This window comes from Anolis carolinensis, chromosome X (assembly GCF_035594765.1).
Source record: "Anolis carolinensis isolate JA03-04 chromosome X, rAnoCar3.1.pri, whole genome shotgun sequence".
Taxonomy (NCBI): domain Eukaryota; kingdom Metazoa; phylum Chordata; class Lepidosauria; order Squamata; family Dactyloidae; genus Anolis; species Anolis carolinensis.
This window is the reverse complement of record NC_085847.1, coordinates 1,310,505-1,331,967: the sequence shown is the minus strand read 5'-3', so window position 1 is coordinate 1,331,967 and position 21,463 is coordinate 1,310,505. Positions and strand designations below refer to the sequence as shown.

At 43.5% G+C, this 21,463-nt stretch overlaps 2 protein-coding genes and 1 long non-coding RNA gene across 3 annotated transcripts in view; 2 read left to right on the top strand and 1 right to left on the bottom strand.

Annotated features, from left to right (window-relative positions):
• Positions 1-5,231, top strand: part of ppp1cc (protein phosphatase 1 catalytic subunit gamma) — a 32,108-nt gene extending 26,877 nt beyond the window's left edge. Inside the window, exons 5-7 of the mRNA XM_003226874.4 lie at positions 1,495-1,718; positions 2,523-2,657; positions 4,510-5,231. Of these exons, the coding sequence (XP_003226922.1) occupies positions 1,495-1,718; positions 2,523-2,657; positions 4,510-4,599 (449 nt within the window). The 3' untranslated portion in view covers positions 4,600-5,231. The remainder of the gene's footprint in view (positions 1-1,494; positions 1,719-2,522; positions 2,658-4,509) is intronic.
• LOC134292910 (uncharacterized) lies at positions 1,894-9,240 on the bottom strand. Its single transcript, XR_010000019.1, has 3 exons — positions 6,570-9,240; positions 2,506-6,320; positions 1,894-2,428 (listed from the first exon to the last, which is right to left on the bottom strand). It is a non-coding gene; the product is annotated as an uncharacterized LOC134292910 (long non-coding RNA).
• hvcn1 (hydrogen voltage gated channel 1) overlaps positions 9,227-21,463 on the top strand; it is a 17,017-nt gene continuing 4,780 nt past the window's right edge. The window contains exons 1-2 of the mRNA XM_062958631.1: positions 9,227-9,322; positions 20,538-20,593. The gene's annotated coding sequence lies outside the window, so the exon portion shown is untranslated. The remainder of the gene's footprint in view (positions 9,323-20,537; positions 20,594-21,463) is intronic.

Sequence of the window (21,463 nt, the reverse complement as noted above, 5' to 3'; positions counted from 1 at the left end):
TGTTTTGCGGCTCGTGGCGTTTCTTTGCTTTTTTTATTTCAGCAAAAAATTGTCAGAAGTGATAGCCTTGTAACTTTACTGTCCCATAAATGCTGTCCTTGATGGTCCCCCGTGAATGATATGCTGCCCTCGATGTCGTGTTTGGTCTGTATACTGTTGTGGGATTCATTGTGCTGAACCAAGGAATGTAATCTGCTAATCTTTGAGCATCTGTCTGCACATAAACAGTCATTTCCTCTTGGCCTCGCAGGAGTGTTTCTTTTGTGTCGCAACAGTAAATTGAGAATTGTCGTGGCATCACCTGGGGTACCTCAAGGTGTCTTGTTTGACTGGCTTGTATTTGCACAAAATGCAAGTTACTCAAATGTCTGCATGAAAGATGGGCTGGGCAGCGTGAAGATGTGAAAACTCTCCAACTGGTGTAAACCAGGCAGGCATCTATCTGCTTGAGAAGGCAGTAATAATAATAATTTGCCAACTGCAAAAGGCCACCCTACTGGGATCTGCGCACATCATCCGAAAATACATCACACAGTCCTAGACACTTGGGAAGTGTTCGACTTGTGATTTTGTGATAGAAATCCAGCATATCTATCTTGTTCGCTGTGTCATAGTAAAATAATAATAATAATAATAATAATAATAATAATAATAATAATAATAGATTAAGGTGACGAACACTTAGAACAGGAACCTGTTAAATGCCCAGGAGAAACAAGTAAGTATGAAATGGTTCCCTTTTAGTCAGGTTGCTCTAGTTGCTGGTGCCTTATGCAAAAAAAGCACTGATTTTGGATGGGGGTGTCTCCTTATAACTCTGGGCTTTGAACAAAAGCAGCACTGGGTTGTTGTGTGTTTTTCGGGCTGTATGGCCATGTTGCAGAAGTATTCTCTCCTGACGTTTCGCCCACATCTATGGCAGGCATCCTCAGAGGTTGTGAGGTATAACATGGCCATACAGCCCAGAAAACACCACAGCCCTGTAATTCCGGTCATGAAAGTCTTCGACAACACGATAACAGCACCTCACTACCTCTGAGGATGCCTGCCATAGATGTGGGTGAAACGTCAGGAGAGAATACTTCTGGAACATGGTCACACAGCCCAAAAGACATACAACAACCCAATAACAGCACCTTTCATACTAGAGAATGTTACTGATGATATTTGTCATACTGGAGATCCTAATTGTTGTTTTCTGGTGCAGGGTTTTTTAATACAAAGCCTCATATAACACAAAAAAGTTTGAACACAGCAAGGTTGCCCCATCTTTTACAGCAACAGGGTATACATCTTGGGGAAAAAATACACAAAACTGTAATTGTACTGATCATGTATTGCATACCTTTGGCTAGAACTGGGTTGCTGCTACTTCCTCACAATAAAGATGTGAAAGAGGCAGTTGGAGTGAGGTTCTCATTCCCACGGATACACTGTGCTGTATATGCGCTTTGTGCTCCACTAATGAACCCAATGCATCTCCATCTCTCATAGGCTTATCACCAGACCTCCAGTCCATGGAACAGATCCGGCGGATTATGCGTCCTACCGATGTGCCCGATCAAGGCCTTCTCTGTGATCTGCTGTGGTCTGATCCAGATAAGGATGTGCTCGGATGGGGTGAAAACGACCGAGGGGTGTCTTTCACCTTTGGAGCCGAAGTCGTTGCAAAGTTCCTACACAAACATGATTTGGACCTTATATGCAGAGCTCATCAGGTAAAGATGCAATACTAAGATTCATAGCAAAATCCCCCAACCCCATGGCTTCTGCAGAATCCCCTAACCCACACCACTGGAAAGGGTCACCCTCTTCCTGCCTCCTTCCCCGCAAAAGGTCTGGTCTACTTGCATTGGAACATCTGCTTTGCTTTAGTAACTGCTCCCTCTGCAGATCTAGCCTGCCTTCTCCAGATTAAGAGTGCACTTGATGCAAGTGGGTTTCGTAGGTGGGAAAATGAATGAGTCTTGAGAAGGAGCAGATCTCCGCTAGAGTACTGCTTCTGTGGGCCAGGATGCTGCCACTCTTCAGTGCCTTGTTTACATTTGATATACTACTTCTGGTGTGCTCAAAGCTTTCATCGACATCCTCTCATTTAGCAGAAGGGGAGCAGAGAACGGAGTAAATGGAACGGTCTTGCTACGTGGGTCTCCCACTCTGTTTCCAAGGGTAATTGGCTCATCATGGGAGCTTTACATGCATAACAGCATGCACTTCTCAAGTATCATAGCATTAGTACTTCCAGTGAGATTGACATTGCCTGCACATCCCAGTTTGGAGTGTGGGGGGGAGGATTGGGGTGGCTTACCTCAGGCTGTCTCATGATGTGTATTTGGCTGTGGAGAGTCTGCACTCGGGATCGCGGAGCTCCCCACTCTCTCCCCAGCCATGATGCCCATGTGCTGCCTTTGCCGGGGGCTGAGGATGCCTAGGAGGAGAAATTGGAACAATAAGAGTGACTGCTGCTCTTTCCCTCTTGCTTTTCCCCTCACCCTTGACACTCACTGCTCTTTCTTTCAAAGGTGGTTGAAGATGGATATGAGTTCTTTGCAAAAAGGCAGCTGGTCACCCTGTTTTCTGCCCCCAATTACTGCGGGGAGTTTGACAACGCAGGCGCCATGATGAGCGTGGATGAGACTTTGATGTGCTCCTTTCAGGTACGCCCTTCGTGCCTCGCTTTCCCCATAGACTTGGCACTTCTCACTCTGAGCTGGTCTTTCATCGTTCGGGACAGTAAGCCCCAGCTCTTTCCCAACGCATTCTGTCTCTGTAATCTGTGCCGAGCGCCCGCCTGGCATACATTAAGTAGGGCAGACATCATCGGTTCACCTTGAATTGGATTGCCCCGAAAGTCGTGGCTCACCCCCGCCGCACGATCTGCAAGACACAATCATATGGGGGAGGAAAGGAAGAACGGGTTCTCAATTCAGGGTGTGGGCGTTGAGCCTTAAAGCCCTGCTGACATTTGGCTTGAAGGACCACCTAAGCTTTACCACCGCCACTTTATAACGTGCCTTCATTCTCTCTCTGTCAGGTCTAGGCTGGCTTTCACGGGGGTGGTTTTGGCAGGCATTTTCCCCATCCAATGTTGCCTCTCCTATTCTCCCATATTGATTTCTCTCCTGGGAGGCGTCTTAATAGCCTGGCGTTCACCTCACCTTCCTCTTCAGGCTGCTCCTCAGGAAGCAATTATCTGTTTTCATATATATTTATTAAAAATATAAACATAGTTATCAATCCTTGCTGCATCCCCACCCTCATTGAATTTCCCACGTTGCGTATGGCAAGGCTTTAGAGCAAGCCTTGTCAACCTGCGGTCCTCCAGGTGCTTTGGACTCCATCTCCCAGAATTCCTGACCATTGAACAAGCTGTACGGGGCTTCTGGGAGTTGGAGGGGGCCTGCTTTAGAGGAAGAACTCCTGCCCAAAGCCTGCTTTGCCCTTGAGGTGGGAATGGGGTTGAAATGAAATTTTGTATTATGTATTATTTATTTATTTATTTACTAAATTTATATCCCGCTCTTCTCACACCAAAGGGGACTCAGAGCGGCTTACAAATCAAGTGTACATATAATATATTATTAGCATAGCACAATATAAGCATTAAATTACTATATTGTATTATATCATTATATGGTAATACAGTAGAGTCTCACTTATCCAAGCTAAACGGGCCAGCAGAAGCTTGGATAAGCAAATATCTTGGATAATAAGGAAGGATTAAGGAAAAGCCTATTAAACATCAAATTAAGTTATGATTTTACAAATTAAGCACCAAAACTTCATGTTAGACAACAAATTTGACAGAAAAAGTAGTTCAATACACAGTAATGTTATGTTGTAATTACTGTATTTACAAATTTAGCACCAAAATATCATGATATATTGAAAACATTGACTACAAAAATGGCTTGGATTGTCCAGAGGCTTGGATAAGTGAGGCTTGGATAAGTGAGACTCTACTATATTACAGTAGAGTCTCACTTATCCAACATAAACGGGCCGACAGAACGTTGGATAAGCGAATATGTTGGATAATGAGAGATTAAGAAAAAGCCTATTAAACATCAAAATAGGTTATGATTTTACAAATTAAGCATAAAAATATGTTATACAACAAATTTGTCAGAAAAAGTAGTTCAGTACACATTAATGCGATGTAGTAATTACTGTACTTACAAATTTAGTACCAAAATATGACAATGCATTGAAAACATTGACTACAAAAATGCATTGGATAATCCAGAACGTTGGATAAGTAAGACACTACTGTATTAGTAATATTACATTTAATATATAATTAATATTATTATATTGTATTATTATGTAGCCTTTTTTGCTTTTTGTACGCCACTTTGAGTCCAATACATGAGATAAAAGTAAATAAATAATAATAGCAGTAAATGTATACTATCAAGTTGGAGGTGTGCTTTCCTGATGGCCATCCATATGTTCAAGCATGCCTTCTCAGACTCCTTTGCTAAAAAGACCTTTGCCTTCTCCTTGCAGATCTTGAAGCCAGCCGAGAAGAAGAAGCCCAACGCTAGCCGACCTGTAACACCCCCCCGGGGGATGATCACGAAACAAGCAAAGAAATAATCACTCCTGGCCCCGGCCTAGTTGGGACTTGTACTATAGTATATAATCTCAATTTTTTAAAAGAAACGGTAACATGTATCGGTCAGCTTGCTAAGACTAGAATTTAAATGTGTTTGTGGTTTTTTCTGTTCATTTTGATGGATGGCTTTGGTTGGTTGTCACAGCAAAGGAGGCTCTTGCCTCTCGAAAAGAGTTTTTGTAAACAAACTGTATTGGTTTGGAGAGAAATGGTGACTCTTTTCCTTCTTGATGTCCCCGCTGTAGACTCCACGGCCCCTTCTCCTGCCATTTGGGGCATCCCTGCCACTGACGCCGGGTGGTGTGCGATGCCTGCTTTTCTTTTTAGGACCTCAAGCGACACTAGTGTGCTCCAAGGCTAGGAAACGTATTGCTGTCAGGCTACATATTGTTTGTAGAGACCACTGTGAATGTCTTTCTGTTTTCTTTTTTTGTTGCGTTTCAAAGGGATTGCTTTTTTCTCCTCCTCGTCACGTACACATGTTCTGTTGTCAAACTTTGGAGATCACTCTCAACCTTTTGCCAGCCTCACTGGTATGATGTATATTTTATTGGGAGCACACTTTTCCTCCCGTATACTTTAAAATGACAATTAAAGCCATTATTTTAAAAACTTTCTGTCTCTTCTTGTAATACCCAAGCAAGGGGAAGGGGGTGTCACAGCTTTTGGAGATGCATTGAGGGGTGTCTTGTGGGGCATTTTCCTTTGCGAGAAGGATGCCATGAAGTAGCTAAGAGTCAGCACAGACAGAGGCAGGATTTGATGCTTTTGCTCCTTTTCCCATATTCTGGGAGAAGGTGCAAAAGCTTCCTATGGGGCTATTTTTGCCAGTTCGGAAAGTTTGTAACCCAGGCCTCTTCAATGTTTGGTCCTCCGGGTGTTTGGCACTTCTTCTCCCAGAATCCCCGACCATTGAACAAAGCTAGCCAAGGCTTCTGGGAGTTGGACACCCAAAGACCTGAAAGCCTAAGAGGCCTCCTGTAAGCCAATAACTTGTGTGCGAGTTAGGTTTCACAGTTACGTTTATTTTTTAAGCCTCGAAAACAATCTCCAACAACAGGGAACGCTGTTCACCTGTTTCTGTGCATTCCACTCTGTATCTTTTGCTTTTTGTTCTTTTTAAAAATAATAATAAATCAACCCTGTAATCTTTGGGAACAGTACAGTGTGGTGAAATGCTTATTAAATGATGAGTAACTTGTTAAGCCTTCTTGGTGTTCATTTTATCAGCATTACATAGATTGGTTTATGTAAAAAAGAGGCTCGACTGCACCCAAGGCATGTAACCCATGTGTTGCCCTGCCTGGATCCATGGGGTTGGAGGCAGTCCAGGAAAGAACTCTGTATCCACACATCTATCCTGAGCTCCACCGCTGAAGAACCTGGGAAAATCTCAAACTCTTAAGGTCTGGTCTGCGTTTTTTGCTTCATCAGGATCGTCTTGCTGTTTCTTGCTGCGCCTTGAAATATTGATGCACGCTCCCAGGAGATGGTTCCACTCCGGTTGCAAGCCGCCTCGCTTGTGCTTCTTGTCTTGGGAGCCTGAGTCGAGGGCGTCACTGGGATACGTGGTTCCCGTGGCAGGGCTGTAATGTGGCCACGGTTTTGCAGGAAGGATGGCTTCCATCTCACTGACGGAGGAGCATCTTCCAACATCATCACAGGAAACCCAACCTCTGATATCCAGACCTGGGAGCACAATCTGCCAAGGAGATGCCAACACGGAAACATTACAACTGTCTCATGGGATCATGGAAGGAGACCTGGGTGGGTTGCCCTTTGAAGGAGGTGGTTCCTCTTTAAGGAAGGGGGTGGCCTCCTGAAAGGCCAAGGGAGACCGATCTCGGTTGGGTTCCGGTGGGCATTTTCCCAAGTTCTCCTCTTATGGAGTGGCCTTTCCTCTGCCCCAATTTCCAGCCTTGGCTTCCCCAATAATGTATTTCTTACCCACCTCTCTTTGTGGCTCATAAGTGGGTCAATGCTTTTGGTTTTGCCTTGTTGCATCTCAGAATCCTAGTCAAGAGACCCCGAGGGCTGTCCGATTCAACAATTCCTCCCCTCCAGCCTCTGCTTCCAAACCTCCAGAGGGCAGAAAGAAAGAGAGGAACAGATGATGCCCTTGTTCTTCAAATCATAGCATCCTAGAGTCAGAACGGAGCCCAAGGACCACCCAGTCCAATCCTCTTCTGCCAGGCAGGAAGACACAATCCAAGCCCTCCCGACAGAGGGCCAGCTAGCCATAGATAGGATGGAGAGAGAGAGAAGATAGGTGTATCATAGAATCCTATAGCTGGAATGGAGCCCCAGGGCCATGCAGACCGAACCCCTTTTGCCAGGCAGTGAGACATAATTTGAGCCCTCCCAACAGAGGGCCAGCCAGCCATAGATAGGATTGAGAGAGAGAGATGATAGGTGTATCATGGAATCCTAGAGCGGGAATGGAACGCCAGGGCCATCTAGTCCAACCCCCTTCTGCCAGGCAGGGAGACAATCCAAGCTGTCCTGACAGAGGGCCAGCCAAGTCATAGACAGGATTGAGAGAGAGAGAGATGATAGGTGTATGATAGGATCCTCTAGTTGGAAGGGAGCCCCAGGGCCATGCAGTCTGAACCCCTTTTGCCAGGCAGTGAGACACAATCTGAGCCCTCCCAAGAGAGGGCCAGCCAGCCATAGATAGGATGGAGATAAGATAGGATGGAGAGAGAGAGAAGATAGGTGTATCACAGAATCCCATAGCTGGAAGGAAGCCCCAGGGCCATGCAGTCTGAACCCCTTTTGCCAGGCAGGGGGACACAATCCAAGCCCTCCCGACAGAGGGCCAGCCAGCCATAGATAGGATAGACAGCAAGGAAAGAAGATAGAATAGAGAGAGAGAGGATGGAGAGAGAGAGAGATGATGGGTGTACCATAGAATCCTATAGTTGGAAGGAAGCCCCAGGGCCATGCAGTCTGAACCCCTTTTGCCAGGCAGGGGGACACCACCCAAGCCCTCCCGACAGAGGGCCAGCCAGCCATAGATAGGATAGATAACATGAAAAGAAGATAAGATAGAGAGAAAGAGAGAGAGAGATGATGGGTATATCATAGAATCCTATAGTTGGAAGGAAGCCCCACGGCCATGCTGTCTGAACCCCTTTTGCCAGGCAGGGGGACACAATCCGAGCCCTCCCGACAGAGGGCCAGCCAGCCATAGATAGGATAGACAGCAAGGAAAGAAGATAGAATAGAGAGAGAGAGGATGGAGAGAGAGAGAGATGATGGGTGTACCATAGAATCCTATAGTTGGAAGGAAGCCCCAGGGCCATGCAGTCTGAACCCCTTTTGCCAGGCAGGGGGACACCACCCAAGCCCTCCCGACAGAGGGCCAGCCAGCCATAGATAGGATAGATAACATGAAAAGAAGATAAGATAGAGAGAAAGAGAGAGAGAGATGATGGGTATATCATAGAATCCTATAGTTGGAAGGAAGCCCCACGGCCATGCTGTCTGAACCCCTTTTGCCAGGCAGGGGGACACAATCCGAGCCCTCCCGACAGAGGGCCAGCCAGCCATAGATAGGATAGACAGCAAGGAAAGAAGATAGAATAGAGAGAGAGAGGATGGAGAGAGAGAGAGATGATGGGTGTACCATAGAATCCTATAGTTGGAAGGAAGCCCCAGGGCCATGCAGTCTGAACCCCTTTTGCCAGGCAGGGGGACACAATCCAAGCCCTCCCGACAGAGGGCCAGCCAGCCATAGATAGGATAGACAGCAAGGAAAGAAGATAGAATAGAGAGAGAGAGGATGGAGAGAGAGAGAGATGATGGGTGTACCATAGAATCCTATAGTTGGAAGGAAGCCCCAGGGCCATGCAGTCTGAACCCCTTTTGCCAGGCAGGGGGACACAATCCGAGCCCTCCCGACAGAGGGCCAGCCAGCCATAGATAGGATAGATAACATGAAAAGAAGATAAGATAGAGAGAAAGAGAGAGAGAGATGATGGGTATATCATAGAATCCTATAGTTGGGAGCCCCAGGGCCATCCAGTCCAAACCCCTTTTGCCAGGCAGGGAGACACAATTCAAGCCCTCTCAACAGAGGGCCAGCCAGCCATAGATAGGATGGAGATAAGGTAGGATTGAGAGAGGGATGATAGGTGTATCATGGAATACACCAGGGCTATCTAGTCCAAGCCCCTTCTGCCAGGCAGGGAGACACAATCTGAGCCCTCCCAACAGAGGGCCAGCCAGTCATAGATAGGATAGATAGCATGGAAAGAAGAGAGGATGGAGAGAGAGAGAGAAGATAGGTGTACCATAGAATCCTATAGTTGGAAGGGAGCCCCAGAGCCACCCAGTCTGAACCCCTTTCTGCCAGGCAGGGAGACACAATCCAAGCCCTCCCGACAGAGGGCCAGCCAGCCATAGACAGGATAGATAACATTGAGATAGATAGGATGGAGGAAGAGATGATGGGTGTGTTATGGAATCCTAGAGCTGGAAGGGAGCCCCAGGGCCACGCAGTCCAGACCACCAAACCCCTCCTGACAGATGCCCCAGTTACCCCATGGAACTAGAGAAGCCCTGTACATTTTCTTGGCTGAAGGAAGGGGGAGGGGAGGAGCCGGAGGAGGGGGGGGGCGGGGCAGGAAATTTCCCCTCCGAGGCAGGAAGGGAGGGCTCAGCCCGCCTCCCTTGCAGCCTGGAGACCCAGCCGACGGACAGGTGAGGAGGGGGGCAGGAGATGGTCTCTTGGGGGGCCAGGGAGGGAGGGGGAGGGGGAGGGAGGGGGGCTGCTTCCTGCCTTCCTTCCTGTGGATTCCCAGCTTTGCAAGCCCTTCCCACCCCCTTCAAAGACTCAGAGGTTGGCATCTTGGAGGTAGAGATGCAGCTCCTTTGTTTACCTTTTTTTTGGGGTGGGGTGGGGGGACACAAAAGACCTTCCAGGTTAGGGATCTGAACAAAGCAATGCTTCAGTTTCTCCATTGAGAAAAAAAAAAAAACAAGAGTGGGATGGGATTTGAGGAGGAGACCAAGTTGTGGTTTTGCAAGAAAGGCTAGCAATGTTTCAGGGCAGACTTGGGCCTTGCCAGGGTTTTGGACTCCAACTCCCAGCATTCCTAACAGCCTCAGGCCCCTTCCTTTCCCCCCTCCGCCGCTTAAGCGGCGGAGGGGGGAAAGGAAAGGGCCTGAGGCTGTTAGGAATGCTGGGAGTTGGAGTCCAAAACCCTGGCAAGGCCCAAGTCTACCTATGCCTGTACCCTGTCAACTATGGAGCACCACAACTCCCAGAATCCCCCTTCCCAAGCTTGTCCTAACTCTCCTCCTTGATCCCAACTTGATGGGAAACTTGGAGGCAAATGCGATTCGAAGGCATCTGTACATGTACAGAAAGCCTTCCTCTTGTCGCCATAACACACTCACACATTTGAAAAGACCGGGAGGGATTCCCCGATAGGAAGCGGGCAATACACAAGTTAGCAAAGCCACCGAAATCCACAAGCAGATAGGCCATTTCAACAGAAAGGAGCAAACCGTGAAAACGAACACAATCTGGCTAAAAAAGATTCTAGAATCAGTAAATAAAGAACAACTCAGAAAACAGCAGAATTCCAGACAGGAAACAATCGGGGCCAGCTAACACCTTCCAATAATAATAATAATACATCACACAGTCCTAGACATTTGGGAAGGGTTCGACTTGTGATTTTGTGAAACGAAATCCAGCGTATCTATCTTGTTTGCTGTGTCATACAATAATAATAATAATAATAATAATAATAATAATAATAATAATAATAATACATCACACAGTCCTAGACATTTGGGAAGGGTTCGACTTGTGATTTTGTGAAACAAAATCCAGCATATCTATCTTGTTTGCTGTGTCATAATCAAATAATAATAATAATAATAATAATACATCACACAGTCCTAGACACTTGGGAAGGGTTCGACTTGTGATTTTGTGAAACAAAATCCAGTATATCTATCTTGTTTGCTGTGTCATACAATAATAATAATAATAATAATAATAATAATAATAATAATAATAATAATAATAATAATAATACATCACACAGTCCTAGACACTTGGGAAGGGTTCGACTTGTGATTTTGTGATATGAAATCCAGCATATCTATCTTGTTTGCTGTGTCATACAATAATGATAATAATAATAATACATCACACAGTCCTAGACACTTGGGAAGGGTTCGACTTGTGATTTTGTGAAACTAAATCCAGCGTATCTATCTTGTTTGCTGTGTCATAATTAAATAATAATAATAATAATAATAATAATAATAATAATAATACATCACACAGTCCTAGACACTTGGGAAGGGTTCGACTTGTGATTTTGTGAAACCAAATCCAGTGTATCTATCTTGTTTGCTGTGTCTTACAATAATAATAATAATAATAATAATAATAATAATAATAATAATAATAATAATAATAATACATCACACAGTCCTAAACGCTTGGGAAGGGTTCGACTTGTGATTTTGTGAAACCAAATCCAGTGTATCTATCTTGTTTGCTGTGTCTTACAATAATAATAATAATAATAATAATAATAATAATAATACATCACACAGTCCTAAACGCTTGGGAAGGGTTCGACTTGTGATTTTGTGAAACCAAATCCAGTGTATCTATCTTGTTTGCTGTGTCTTACAATAATAATAATAATAATAATAATAATAATAATAATACATCACACAGTCCTAAACGCTTGGGAAGTGTTCAACTTGTGATATTGTGATACGAAATCCAGTATATCTATCTTGTTTGCTGTGTCATACAATAATAATAATAATAATAATAATAATAATAATAATAATAATACATCACCCAGTCCTAGACACTTGGGAAGTGTTCGACTTCTGATTTTGTGAAACGAAATCCAGCGTATCTATCTTGTTTGCTGTGTCATACAATAAAATAATAATAACAGTAAATAAGAAGTGACACTCTGAAAAGAGAAGAATTCCAGGGGCAGCTAATGACTCTGAACAAAGGCAGAAAAAGCCAGGAGATGAACCTTTCCAATGCTAATTAATGTGATTAACTGCAACATTCACACTGGCTTCCAACTGACAAAGAGTTCTTCTCACACCCTGGACTTTCCACGGATATATATAAACCTTCCTTGCTGAGTTTCTCCATACCTCACAACCTCTGCGGATGCCTGCCATAGATGTGGGCAAAACGTCAGGAGAGAATACTTCTGGAACATAGCCATACATACAACAACCCAGAAAGGAGGAAACCGTGAAAATGAACACAATCTGGCTAAAAAAAATTCTAGAATCAGTAAATAAAGAACAACTCTCGGATAACAGGGGAATTCCAGACAGGGAACAATCAGGGCCAGCTAACACCTCCCAATAATAATAATAATAATAATAATAATAATAATAACAACAACAACAACAACCCTACTGGGATCTGCACACATCATCCAAAAATACAACACACAGTCCTAGACACTTGGGAAGTGTTCGACTTGTGATTTTGTGATACGAAATCCAGCATGTCTATCTTGTTTGCTGTGTCATAAAATAATAATAATAATAATAACAACAACAACAACAACAACAACAACCCTACTGGGATCTGCACACATCATCCAAAAATACATCACACAGTCCTAGACACTTGGGAAGTGTTCGACTTGTGATTTTGTGATACGAAATCCAGCATATACATCTCATTTGCTGTGTTATACAATCTTGTTGTGTCAATAATAATAATAATAAAACTTGATTTGTATTCCGCCCTTTCTCCCCAAGGGGACTCTGCAGATTCCAACATACAATGGCAAACATTCAATGCCTCCGTAAACAAACACTGACATAAAATCCCAGAGAAACCCCGCATATAAAAATCACATTAAAACCTAACATCAATGTAAAGTCTAACAGCAGTAAATTAAACCTAACATCAATCAATTAAACTACATGTAGTCAAACAAAATTATATAAAAACAACAAATTCAAACAAACATCCACATTAGTTTACAACGGCCAACTAGAGTTCACAGTGTGGGTTGGTTAGGTGGTCAAATGATGGCCTGGCGTGGACTAGGAAGGTCCAAATACAATATAGTTCTCAACCAAAGGACCCAGTAGTGATCTCTCTTGATCTAACCCAACAAAGGAAGCAGCCAGGCTTTGAAGCTGCAAGGCTATTCAGTGCAAATCAAGGTGTCCATTTGTAACATTCACACTTATCGTATATACTCAAGTATAAGCCGAGGAATCTAATTTTACCACAAAAAAACTGGGAAAACATTGACTCCAGTATAAGCCGAGGGTGGAAAATTTCAGAAATAAAAACAGATACCAATATAATTACATTAATTGAGGCATCAGTAGGTTAAATGTTTTTCAATATTTACATCACGCTCAAAGTTAAAACAAGACTGTCCAACTCTGATTAAATCATTATTCTCATCTTCTTCAATGTCAATGTGCTTATGTATCCTTTTAATAATAATAGAGTAAAACAATACATGTAATAATAATAATAATAAATACAGGAAAACAATGCATGTAATAATAGAGTAAAATAATAAATGTAATAATCATAATAAGATCAGAGTGAAATAATAAATGTATTAATAATAATAATAATAAAAATAGAGTAAAATAGAGTAATTACATTGGAATACCGCCGATCTCTGGGCCTGAGTATATTGCACAAGATTTATCTAGCCTACAATGATACAGTTTAATATATTGGGTTTATGGTTCCCGTCCCCTTGATCAGGTTGTGTAAGTGTTATTTATTGCTATATAATTGTATTGTTTTACCTTGCTTAATAATATGTTATTATGTTGTTATGTAATATATGTGTGGTTTTTATGAATGGAAACGGCCTTGAGTCCCATCTGGGAGATAGGGCGGTATATAAAGTTTTATTATTATGATTATTATAAAATAAATGTAATAGTAGCAACAATAATCGAGAAAAATAATAAATGTAATCATACCAATAATAATAGAGAAAAATAATAAATGTAATCATACCAATAATAATAGAGAAAAATAATAAATGTAATCATACCAATAATAATAGAGAAAAATAATAAATGTAATCATACCAATAATAATAGAGAAAAATAATATATGTAATAATACCAATAATAATAGAGAAAAATAATAAATGTAATAATAACAATAATTATAGAGAAAAATAATAAATGTAATAATACCAATAATAATAGAGAAAAATAATAAATGTACCATATATTCTCGAGTATAAGCTGACCCAAATGTAAGCTGACTCCGAGTATAAGCCGAGGGGGTCTTTAAAAAAAGGGCTGAAAAACTAGACTTATACTCGAGTATATACAGTATATCCAACAGACAAGAGTTCTTTCTCCCACCCTGGACATTATTCCACAGGGATGTAAACCCCACTTGCCTAGTTTCCAACAGACTTCACAAGCTCTGAGGATGCCTGCCATAGATGTGGGCGAAACGTCAGGAGAGAATGCTTCTGGAACATGGCCACACAGCCCAGAAAACTCACAGCAACATGATGATGAAAGTCTTCAACAACACACTACCGCCAAGTGACTTAAGAACGTAGTCAAACAAGGCTGATGTTGATGCAGTGGCTCATCATGCGAGTGAGCAAACATCCTCTTTGTAGGTTTCTTTAAAAAAAGACCCACAAGAATGGGGTCCCGATGCTTATCTCTGAAGGGTGGTTGGAGGACAAGGAGGGTAGGTGTGGGGCACCGCAAGGCTCCCTCGGCTGTGGCCCCACAACAGGAAGGTGGGTTTATTGCCCAAGAGTTGAGCAAGCCTTGCTCTGGCAGAGAGTTCGCTCTGTGTTTGTGCTACTCATCCGCAGACATCGTGATGCAGCGCTTTGAGGGTTGGACTAGGATGCCGGCGATCAGGGTTCGGACCCCACTCTCGGCCTCACGTGAGCACTTGCAATGGGGCTGAGTTGGAATGTCGTGAGGCTTGATCTGGTCAGGATGACAGTGCGGCTTGTGTTCGAAGTCTTATGTATCATTTCCTGGCTTGTGACATTTGGGGAGAGGTATGTCGGGCGGATGCAAAAGGAAAGCACGCGAAGATCGGCCTCAACTCTCCAGAAAGGGCCTCTTTTTTGTCAGCAATATTTTATGAGCTCATGCCTTCAAAAAAACACAACAGTTGGGCTTCCAAATTAATAATAAAAAACCAGTACAAGAAAACCGCACTACAAACTAGAGCTGAGAGCTGGCACAACAAAACATTGCATGGAAAGTTCTTTGACAAAATTGAAGGAAAAGCTGATAAGGAGAAGACCTGGCTCTGGCTCACGAATGGGACCCTGAAGAAGGAGGCAGAAGGCCTGATCCTTGCAGCCCAGGAGCAAGACATCAGGACAAAGGCAATTCAGGCCACGATCGAAAAATCAGCTGATGACCCAAAATGCAGACTGTGCAAGGAAACCGACGAACCATTGATCATATCCTCAGCTGCTGTAAGAAAATCACACAGACAGACTACAAACAGAGGCACAACTCTGTGGCCCAAATGATTCATTGGAACTTATGCCTCAAGTCCCACCTCCCAGCAGCAAAGAACTGGTGGGATCACAAACCTGCAAAAGTATTGGAAAATGAGCACGCAAAGAGACTGTGGGACTTCCGAATCCAGACTGACAAAGTTCTGGAACACAACACACCAGACATCACAGTTGTGGAAAAGAAAAAGGTTTGGATCATTGATGTCGCCATCCCAGGTGACAGTCGCATGGACGAAAAACAACAGGAAAAACTCAGCCGCTCTCAGGACCTCAAGATTGAACTTCAAAGACTCTGGCAGAAACCAGTACAGGTTTGGGTGTCGTGCCAAAAGATCTCCGCCGGCATTTGGAAACAATAGGCATTGACAAAATCACGATCTGCCAACTGCAAAAGGCCACCCTGCTGGGATCTGCGCGCATCATCCGAAAATACATCACACAGTCCTAGACACTTGGGAAGTGTTCGACTTGTGATTTTGTGATACGAAATCCAGCATATCTATCTTGTTTGCTGTGTCATATAATAATAATAATAATTATTATTATTATTATTATTAAACTGGGATCTGCGTGCATCATATGAAAATACATCACACAGTCCTAGACACTTGGGAAGTGTCCAACTTGTGATTTTCTGATATGAAATCCAGCATATCTATCTTGTTTGCTGTGTGTCACACAATGTCCTTGTGTCAATAATAATAATAATAATAACAACAACTTTATTCTTATACCCCGCCTCTATCTCGCCAAAGGGGACTCTGGGCGGCTTACATGGGGCCAAGCACAAATAAAAACAATAACACTATAAAACACGACAATAGACAAGAGATATGCACAATTAAAAACTTAAACATTAACCAATAAAGTAAATGACAAAAACCTAATAAAAACATGGATTAAAACGGAGAGGTTGTAAAAATAGACTGGATAAAGTGCACCATATAAATATTGTAAACACGGGGTAACTGATAAAATGCTGCAAATTCTTGGAAGTGCAAATTGGGATGGGAATAGACCCTGTAAATTGGGTAGAAATATACGGCGGAGCATCCCATTTGTGTCCCTTTTTCGAAATGCGGTTGCTTGTAAGATGGAGAGAGAAATAAGGGGGGGAAAGTGGTATGATAATGGAAACGAGACAACTGGTGCACGTTGACATGCCACGTGAAAATGTGAAATTTAAGACTATAGATTTTGACTTTTTCTCGTTCATTGGTTGAGGATTCTGGGAACTGAAGTTCAAAATATCTGAAGTGCCAAACACTGGGAAATAGTAAAGTAAAGGTAAAGGTTTTCCCCTGATTTTAAGTCCAGTTGTGACTGACTCTGTGGGTTGGTGTTCATCTCCATTTCTAAGCCAAAGAGCCGGCGTTGTCCGTAGACTCCTCCAAGGTCATGTGGCCAGCATGACTGCATGGAGCACTGTTATATAAGTATAAGACATAGCAAATCTCTGGACCTTTGGAGAGGGAATTGGAGAGCAGGCCAGAAGAGAGCCCGGTCTCATATGTTGTCATGTCTGGAAGATTGCGTGGGACGTAACGGTTGCCACAAGCGTCACCAAGTTGACATATTTGCCTGTGGGAAATGCCCACAATAAAGGAGACTCGAGGGGCTTCTAATTATAGAAAAGGGAACTTTTCAAAACCAGCAACCCAGGGAACTTTCGACTGTGAAGCAGTTCTTAGCAATAATACCCTGGGAGAGATTGCTGAAAAGAAACAAAAGGAGGAAGCAAGACAAGAGGGTTGAAAAGTTGAAGGATTTGGATGAGCACCGAGATCCGGTGGAAGGAAACCGGGACCTTTTCAAAGCCGCTGAAAAAGTGGGACAGCGGATGATGAACGGGGACGGTGTTTGCCAAATTGGGAGCTGAGAAGGCTTTGGACCAAATTGGCAGCCAATGAAGGTTTGGCAAGATAGTGAGTCCCAACATGATATGAGTGAGATGGTTATTTTTTCTGCACTCAATTCGTCAGGCATGTTTTGGGGAAGGAGAAGTCCCGTATTGCTTCAGAGCGTTCGGTTTGTTAAGCTTGTGTTTCCTGGATTCTTCCAAAGAAAGGCTGCAACTGGTTTTGATCACGGCTTTTCTTTTGCTTGCGTTTACCTGGATGTTCGGAGTTTGTTTTATGACTGCAAAGCCTGTCGTAAAAGCCAGATTGTGCAAATGATCTATACACATAATAAAAGTATATAATAAAAGTGAATAGATAGATTGATGTATAAGGAGTCCCCAAAGCGCTGAGTTGCTGAACTTGCAGACCAAAAGGTCACAGGTTCGAATCCGGGGAGTGGAGTGAGCACCCACTGTTAGCTCCAGCTTCTGCCAACCTAGCAGTTCTGCCAACCTAGCAGTCATGCCGGCCACATGACCTTGGAGGTGTCTACGGACAACACTGGCTCTTCGGCTTCGAAATGGAGATGAGCACCAAACCCCAGAGTCGGACACAGCAAACAGCGGAATTGATCAGAACAGAACATACTAGAGAGTTTTGGGGAGGATTCACCATAATTTATAGGAGTTGTAGGTACTGGGATGTATAGTTCTTTTGCAATCAAGGAGAACTCTGAACTCATCAAAGATGGAATTGGACCAAGCTTGAAACACAGACCTCCCATGACCAGGAAAAAAAATACTTAAGGTCTTTGGGGAAAAATCACCTTGATTTGGGGGAGTTGTAGTTCACCTACATCCAGAGAACATTGTCAGCCAAACACCAATTGATCTGGACCAAACTTGGCATACATACCTGATATGCCAAAATCTGATTATTGGAGAGGTTTGGAGGGAAATGACTTTCCTTTCTGGGAGTTGTAGTTCACCCACAACCAGAGAAACCATGGCCTCCACTGATGATGGACCTGGACTAAACTTGATACACAGAACCACATAATTTTGGAGGGGTTTGATGGGACGGACTCACCATAGTGGGAGTTGTAGTTCACCCCACAGCCAGAGAACACACCGAACCTCACCCATGATGCATCCAGAGCAAACTTGCCCAACATCACAAACTTTAAGGACTGATGGAGTTTCTGGGGGTTAACCTGGCATGATGTGAGTTGTAGTTCACTCATAACCTTATGCATTTTGTACAGTTAAAAACTGACTTTTACAAATAACCCGGACAACACTAGTAGGCAATAAAACAGAGTATTCCCCTCTTTTGCCCAAACTTTCCTCCAAGGATTTTTTCCCTGTTTTTGGGATGCTTGGTGTCATTCTGCCTTCTCAAAAAGGCATTGAAAATGTTATTTCTGAAACGACTAAATTGCCCAGAATTCAAAAGGAGGCTATTTGTGTGGCTGCCCTTGGAAATGTCATTTTTGAATTGTTCCTTTTGTGTGTGAGGCCGGCAAGGCGGCAAGGGGAGAATGTTTAACTCAGAAGTCGTGGGCAAGTTGTAAAGTCCAGAGAGAACCTTGGTTACAAAGAATTCGGAAACAGGAGGGCTTGGAACAAGAAAAGGTCAAGGCAACCCTGCCAGAAACATTGCGGGCAGGTGTGTTTTGAAGCAAATAGCCCAATGATGATGACAATGTCTTTCCCTCCAAAAAAAGTCATCGTCAACTTGAAGACACATCATAACTATTACAGTGGAGTCTCACTTATCCAACACTCGCTTATCCAAGGTTCTGGATTATCCAACGCATTTTTGTAGTCAATGTTTTCAATATATCGTGATATTTTGGTGCTAAATTTGTAAATACAGTAATTACAGTAGAGTCTCACTTATCCAAGACTCACTTATCCAAGGTTCTGGATTATCCAAGCCATTTTTGTAGTCAATGTTTTCAATATATCGTGATATTTTGTTGCTAAATTCGTAAATACAGTAATTATTACATAGCATTACTGCGTATTGAACTACTTTTTCTGTCAAATTTGTTGTATAACATGATCCTTTGGTGCTTAATTTGTAAAATCATAACCTAATTTGATGTTTAATAGGCTTTTCCTTAATGCTTCCTTATTATCCAAGATATTTGCTTATCCAATGTTCTGCTGGCCCATTAACGTTGGATTTTTTTTTCCTGTGTCAGGAGCAACTGGAGTTGCTTCTGGAGTGAGAGAATTGGCTGTCTGCAAGGACGTTGCCCAGGGGATGTTTTGATGTTTTTACCATCCTTGTGGGAGGCTTCTCTCACATCCCTGCATGGAGCTGGAGCTGATAGAGGGAGCTCATCCGCGCTCTCCCCGGGTGGGATTCGAACCTGGCAGCCTTCAGGTCAGCAACCCAACCTTCAAGTCATAAGGCTTTAGTCCACTACGCCATTGGGGGTGATAATGACGTAAAATAGTGTATAACTACTAAAATAATGTATAAATATTAAAATAAATATAGAATCCCTATTTTGCAGATTTTCACTTATTGCGGGTGGTCCTGGAACCTAACCCCAGCGATAAGTGAGGGATAGAGGGAGCTCATCCACGCTCTCCCCGGGTGGGATTCGAACCTGGCAGCCTTCAGGTCAGCAACCCAACCCTCAAGTCACAGGGCTTTTATCCCCTAGGCCTATTTACATTGGATAAGTGAGACTCTTTACTTCTATGAAACCTTTCCCAATCTGGTACCTTGTCGAGATTGGACTCCAGCTCCCGTTGCGACAATGATGGGAATTGTAGCCTGAGACGTTGCTAACTTTTTTGGAATCCTGAATCTGGAGAATAGGGACCTTCTGCTCCTCCTCCTTGGAAACCAAGACCTGTGAGGGACACTGAAGGAGACAAATGTGTAGCCTGGAGAAGATCGTTAGGTGATATGCTCAGGCTTCTCTTCTCCAGGTGATGCATGCTTCCTCGGCCATTCGGCATAGGATTTGGATCCGAGGCAAACGCTTCTCTGACTTCAGAAAGGCCGCTTCTCCAGGAAAGCTTTGGACGCGATTTCCAAGCAACCATGACCGGCTGGGGCCGCCCCAGACCGTCCTGTATTGCAACAGGTTCTCTCTCAAGTAGCACCAACAAGCCCTCGCTTTGGCAACCGTCCGGTGGCACCCTGGGCCAGATCGAGCAAGGCCCGGGCCTCTCCCCGCTCGTAAAGCGCAGGGTTTCAAATGCTTTCCCCACCAGAGCCCAACCGGCCCTCACCTCTGCCCTTAAAGCCATCCCTGCGGCACGTACCCACAACAAACGCGTCAAGGCGAGTTTTCCTTTGGCGTGTGCCGTGTTGACTGTAATCATGGATACGGAGTTTCCCCGAGAGCGGCTACGGAGGGGAGGCAGGAAGGAAGGAAGTGATATGGGGGCGGGGGTGGCGTTCATTCTTCGTGGGCATCTCTTGTGCAAAAACACAGAGGAGACAGGAAACGTGGGTCCATTTGCCGTCTCCTTTTGCACAGCCAGCAGAACGACGCGACTCACATATCAGTCCTCTTGTTCCCTTCCACAGGGTTGTTATTCAAAGGACAACAGCGCCCATTGCCTGGATAAGACTCATTAGGAAAGGTAAGAATGGAGATTCATTTGGTAACAAAATTTGGAAAAAAATGGTACAAAAAGTGTCATTTCCTTTTGAAAGTACAGTGTTCCCTCACTACTTCGCGGTTCAATTTTCGCAGTTTTTCAGTAAACTCCAAAAGACAATTACAAATCATACAAAATTACAATTTACAGCCTAAGGAAGGGAGGAAAAAGAAGGAAAAGGGAGAGAAAAGGAGCCCAAGCAGCAACGGGAGGAGAAGGAGGCAATTTATCAACACATGACTGGTTGATAAAGACTTTGTTTTTTTTGTTTTTTTGTTTCGTGTCAGGAGCAACCGGAGTTGCTTCTAGAGTGAGAGAATTGGCCGTCTACAAGGACGTTGCCCAGGGGACATTGCCCGGATGTTTTGATGTTTTTACCATCCTTGTGGGAGGCTTCTCTCATGTCCCCGCATGGAGCTGGAGCTGATAGAGGGAGCTCATCTGCGCTCTCCCCGGGTGGGATTTGAACCTGGCAGCTTTCAGGTCAGCAACCCAATCTTCAAGTCATGAGGCTTTAGTCCACTACACCATTGGGGGCAATAAAGACTTAAAATAGTGTATAAATATTAAAATAAATATAGCATCCCTATTTTGCGAATTTTCACTTATTGCGGGTGGTCCTGGAACCTAACCCCAGCAATAAGTGAGGGAACACTGTAGTTCTTATCTTCCATAAATTTCATTTTTGTGGCTACCACAAACTATAATAGAGTCTCACTTATCCAAGCTAAACGGGCTGGCAGAACCTTGGATAAACAAATAGCTTTGATAATAAAGAGGGATTAAGGAAAAGCCTATTAAACATCAAATTAGGTTTTGATTTTACAAATTAAGCACCAAAACATCATGTTA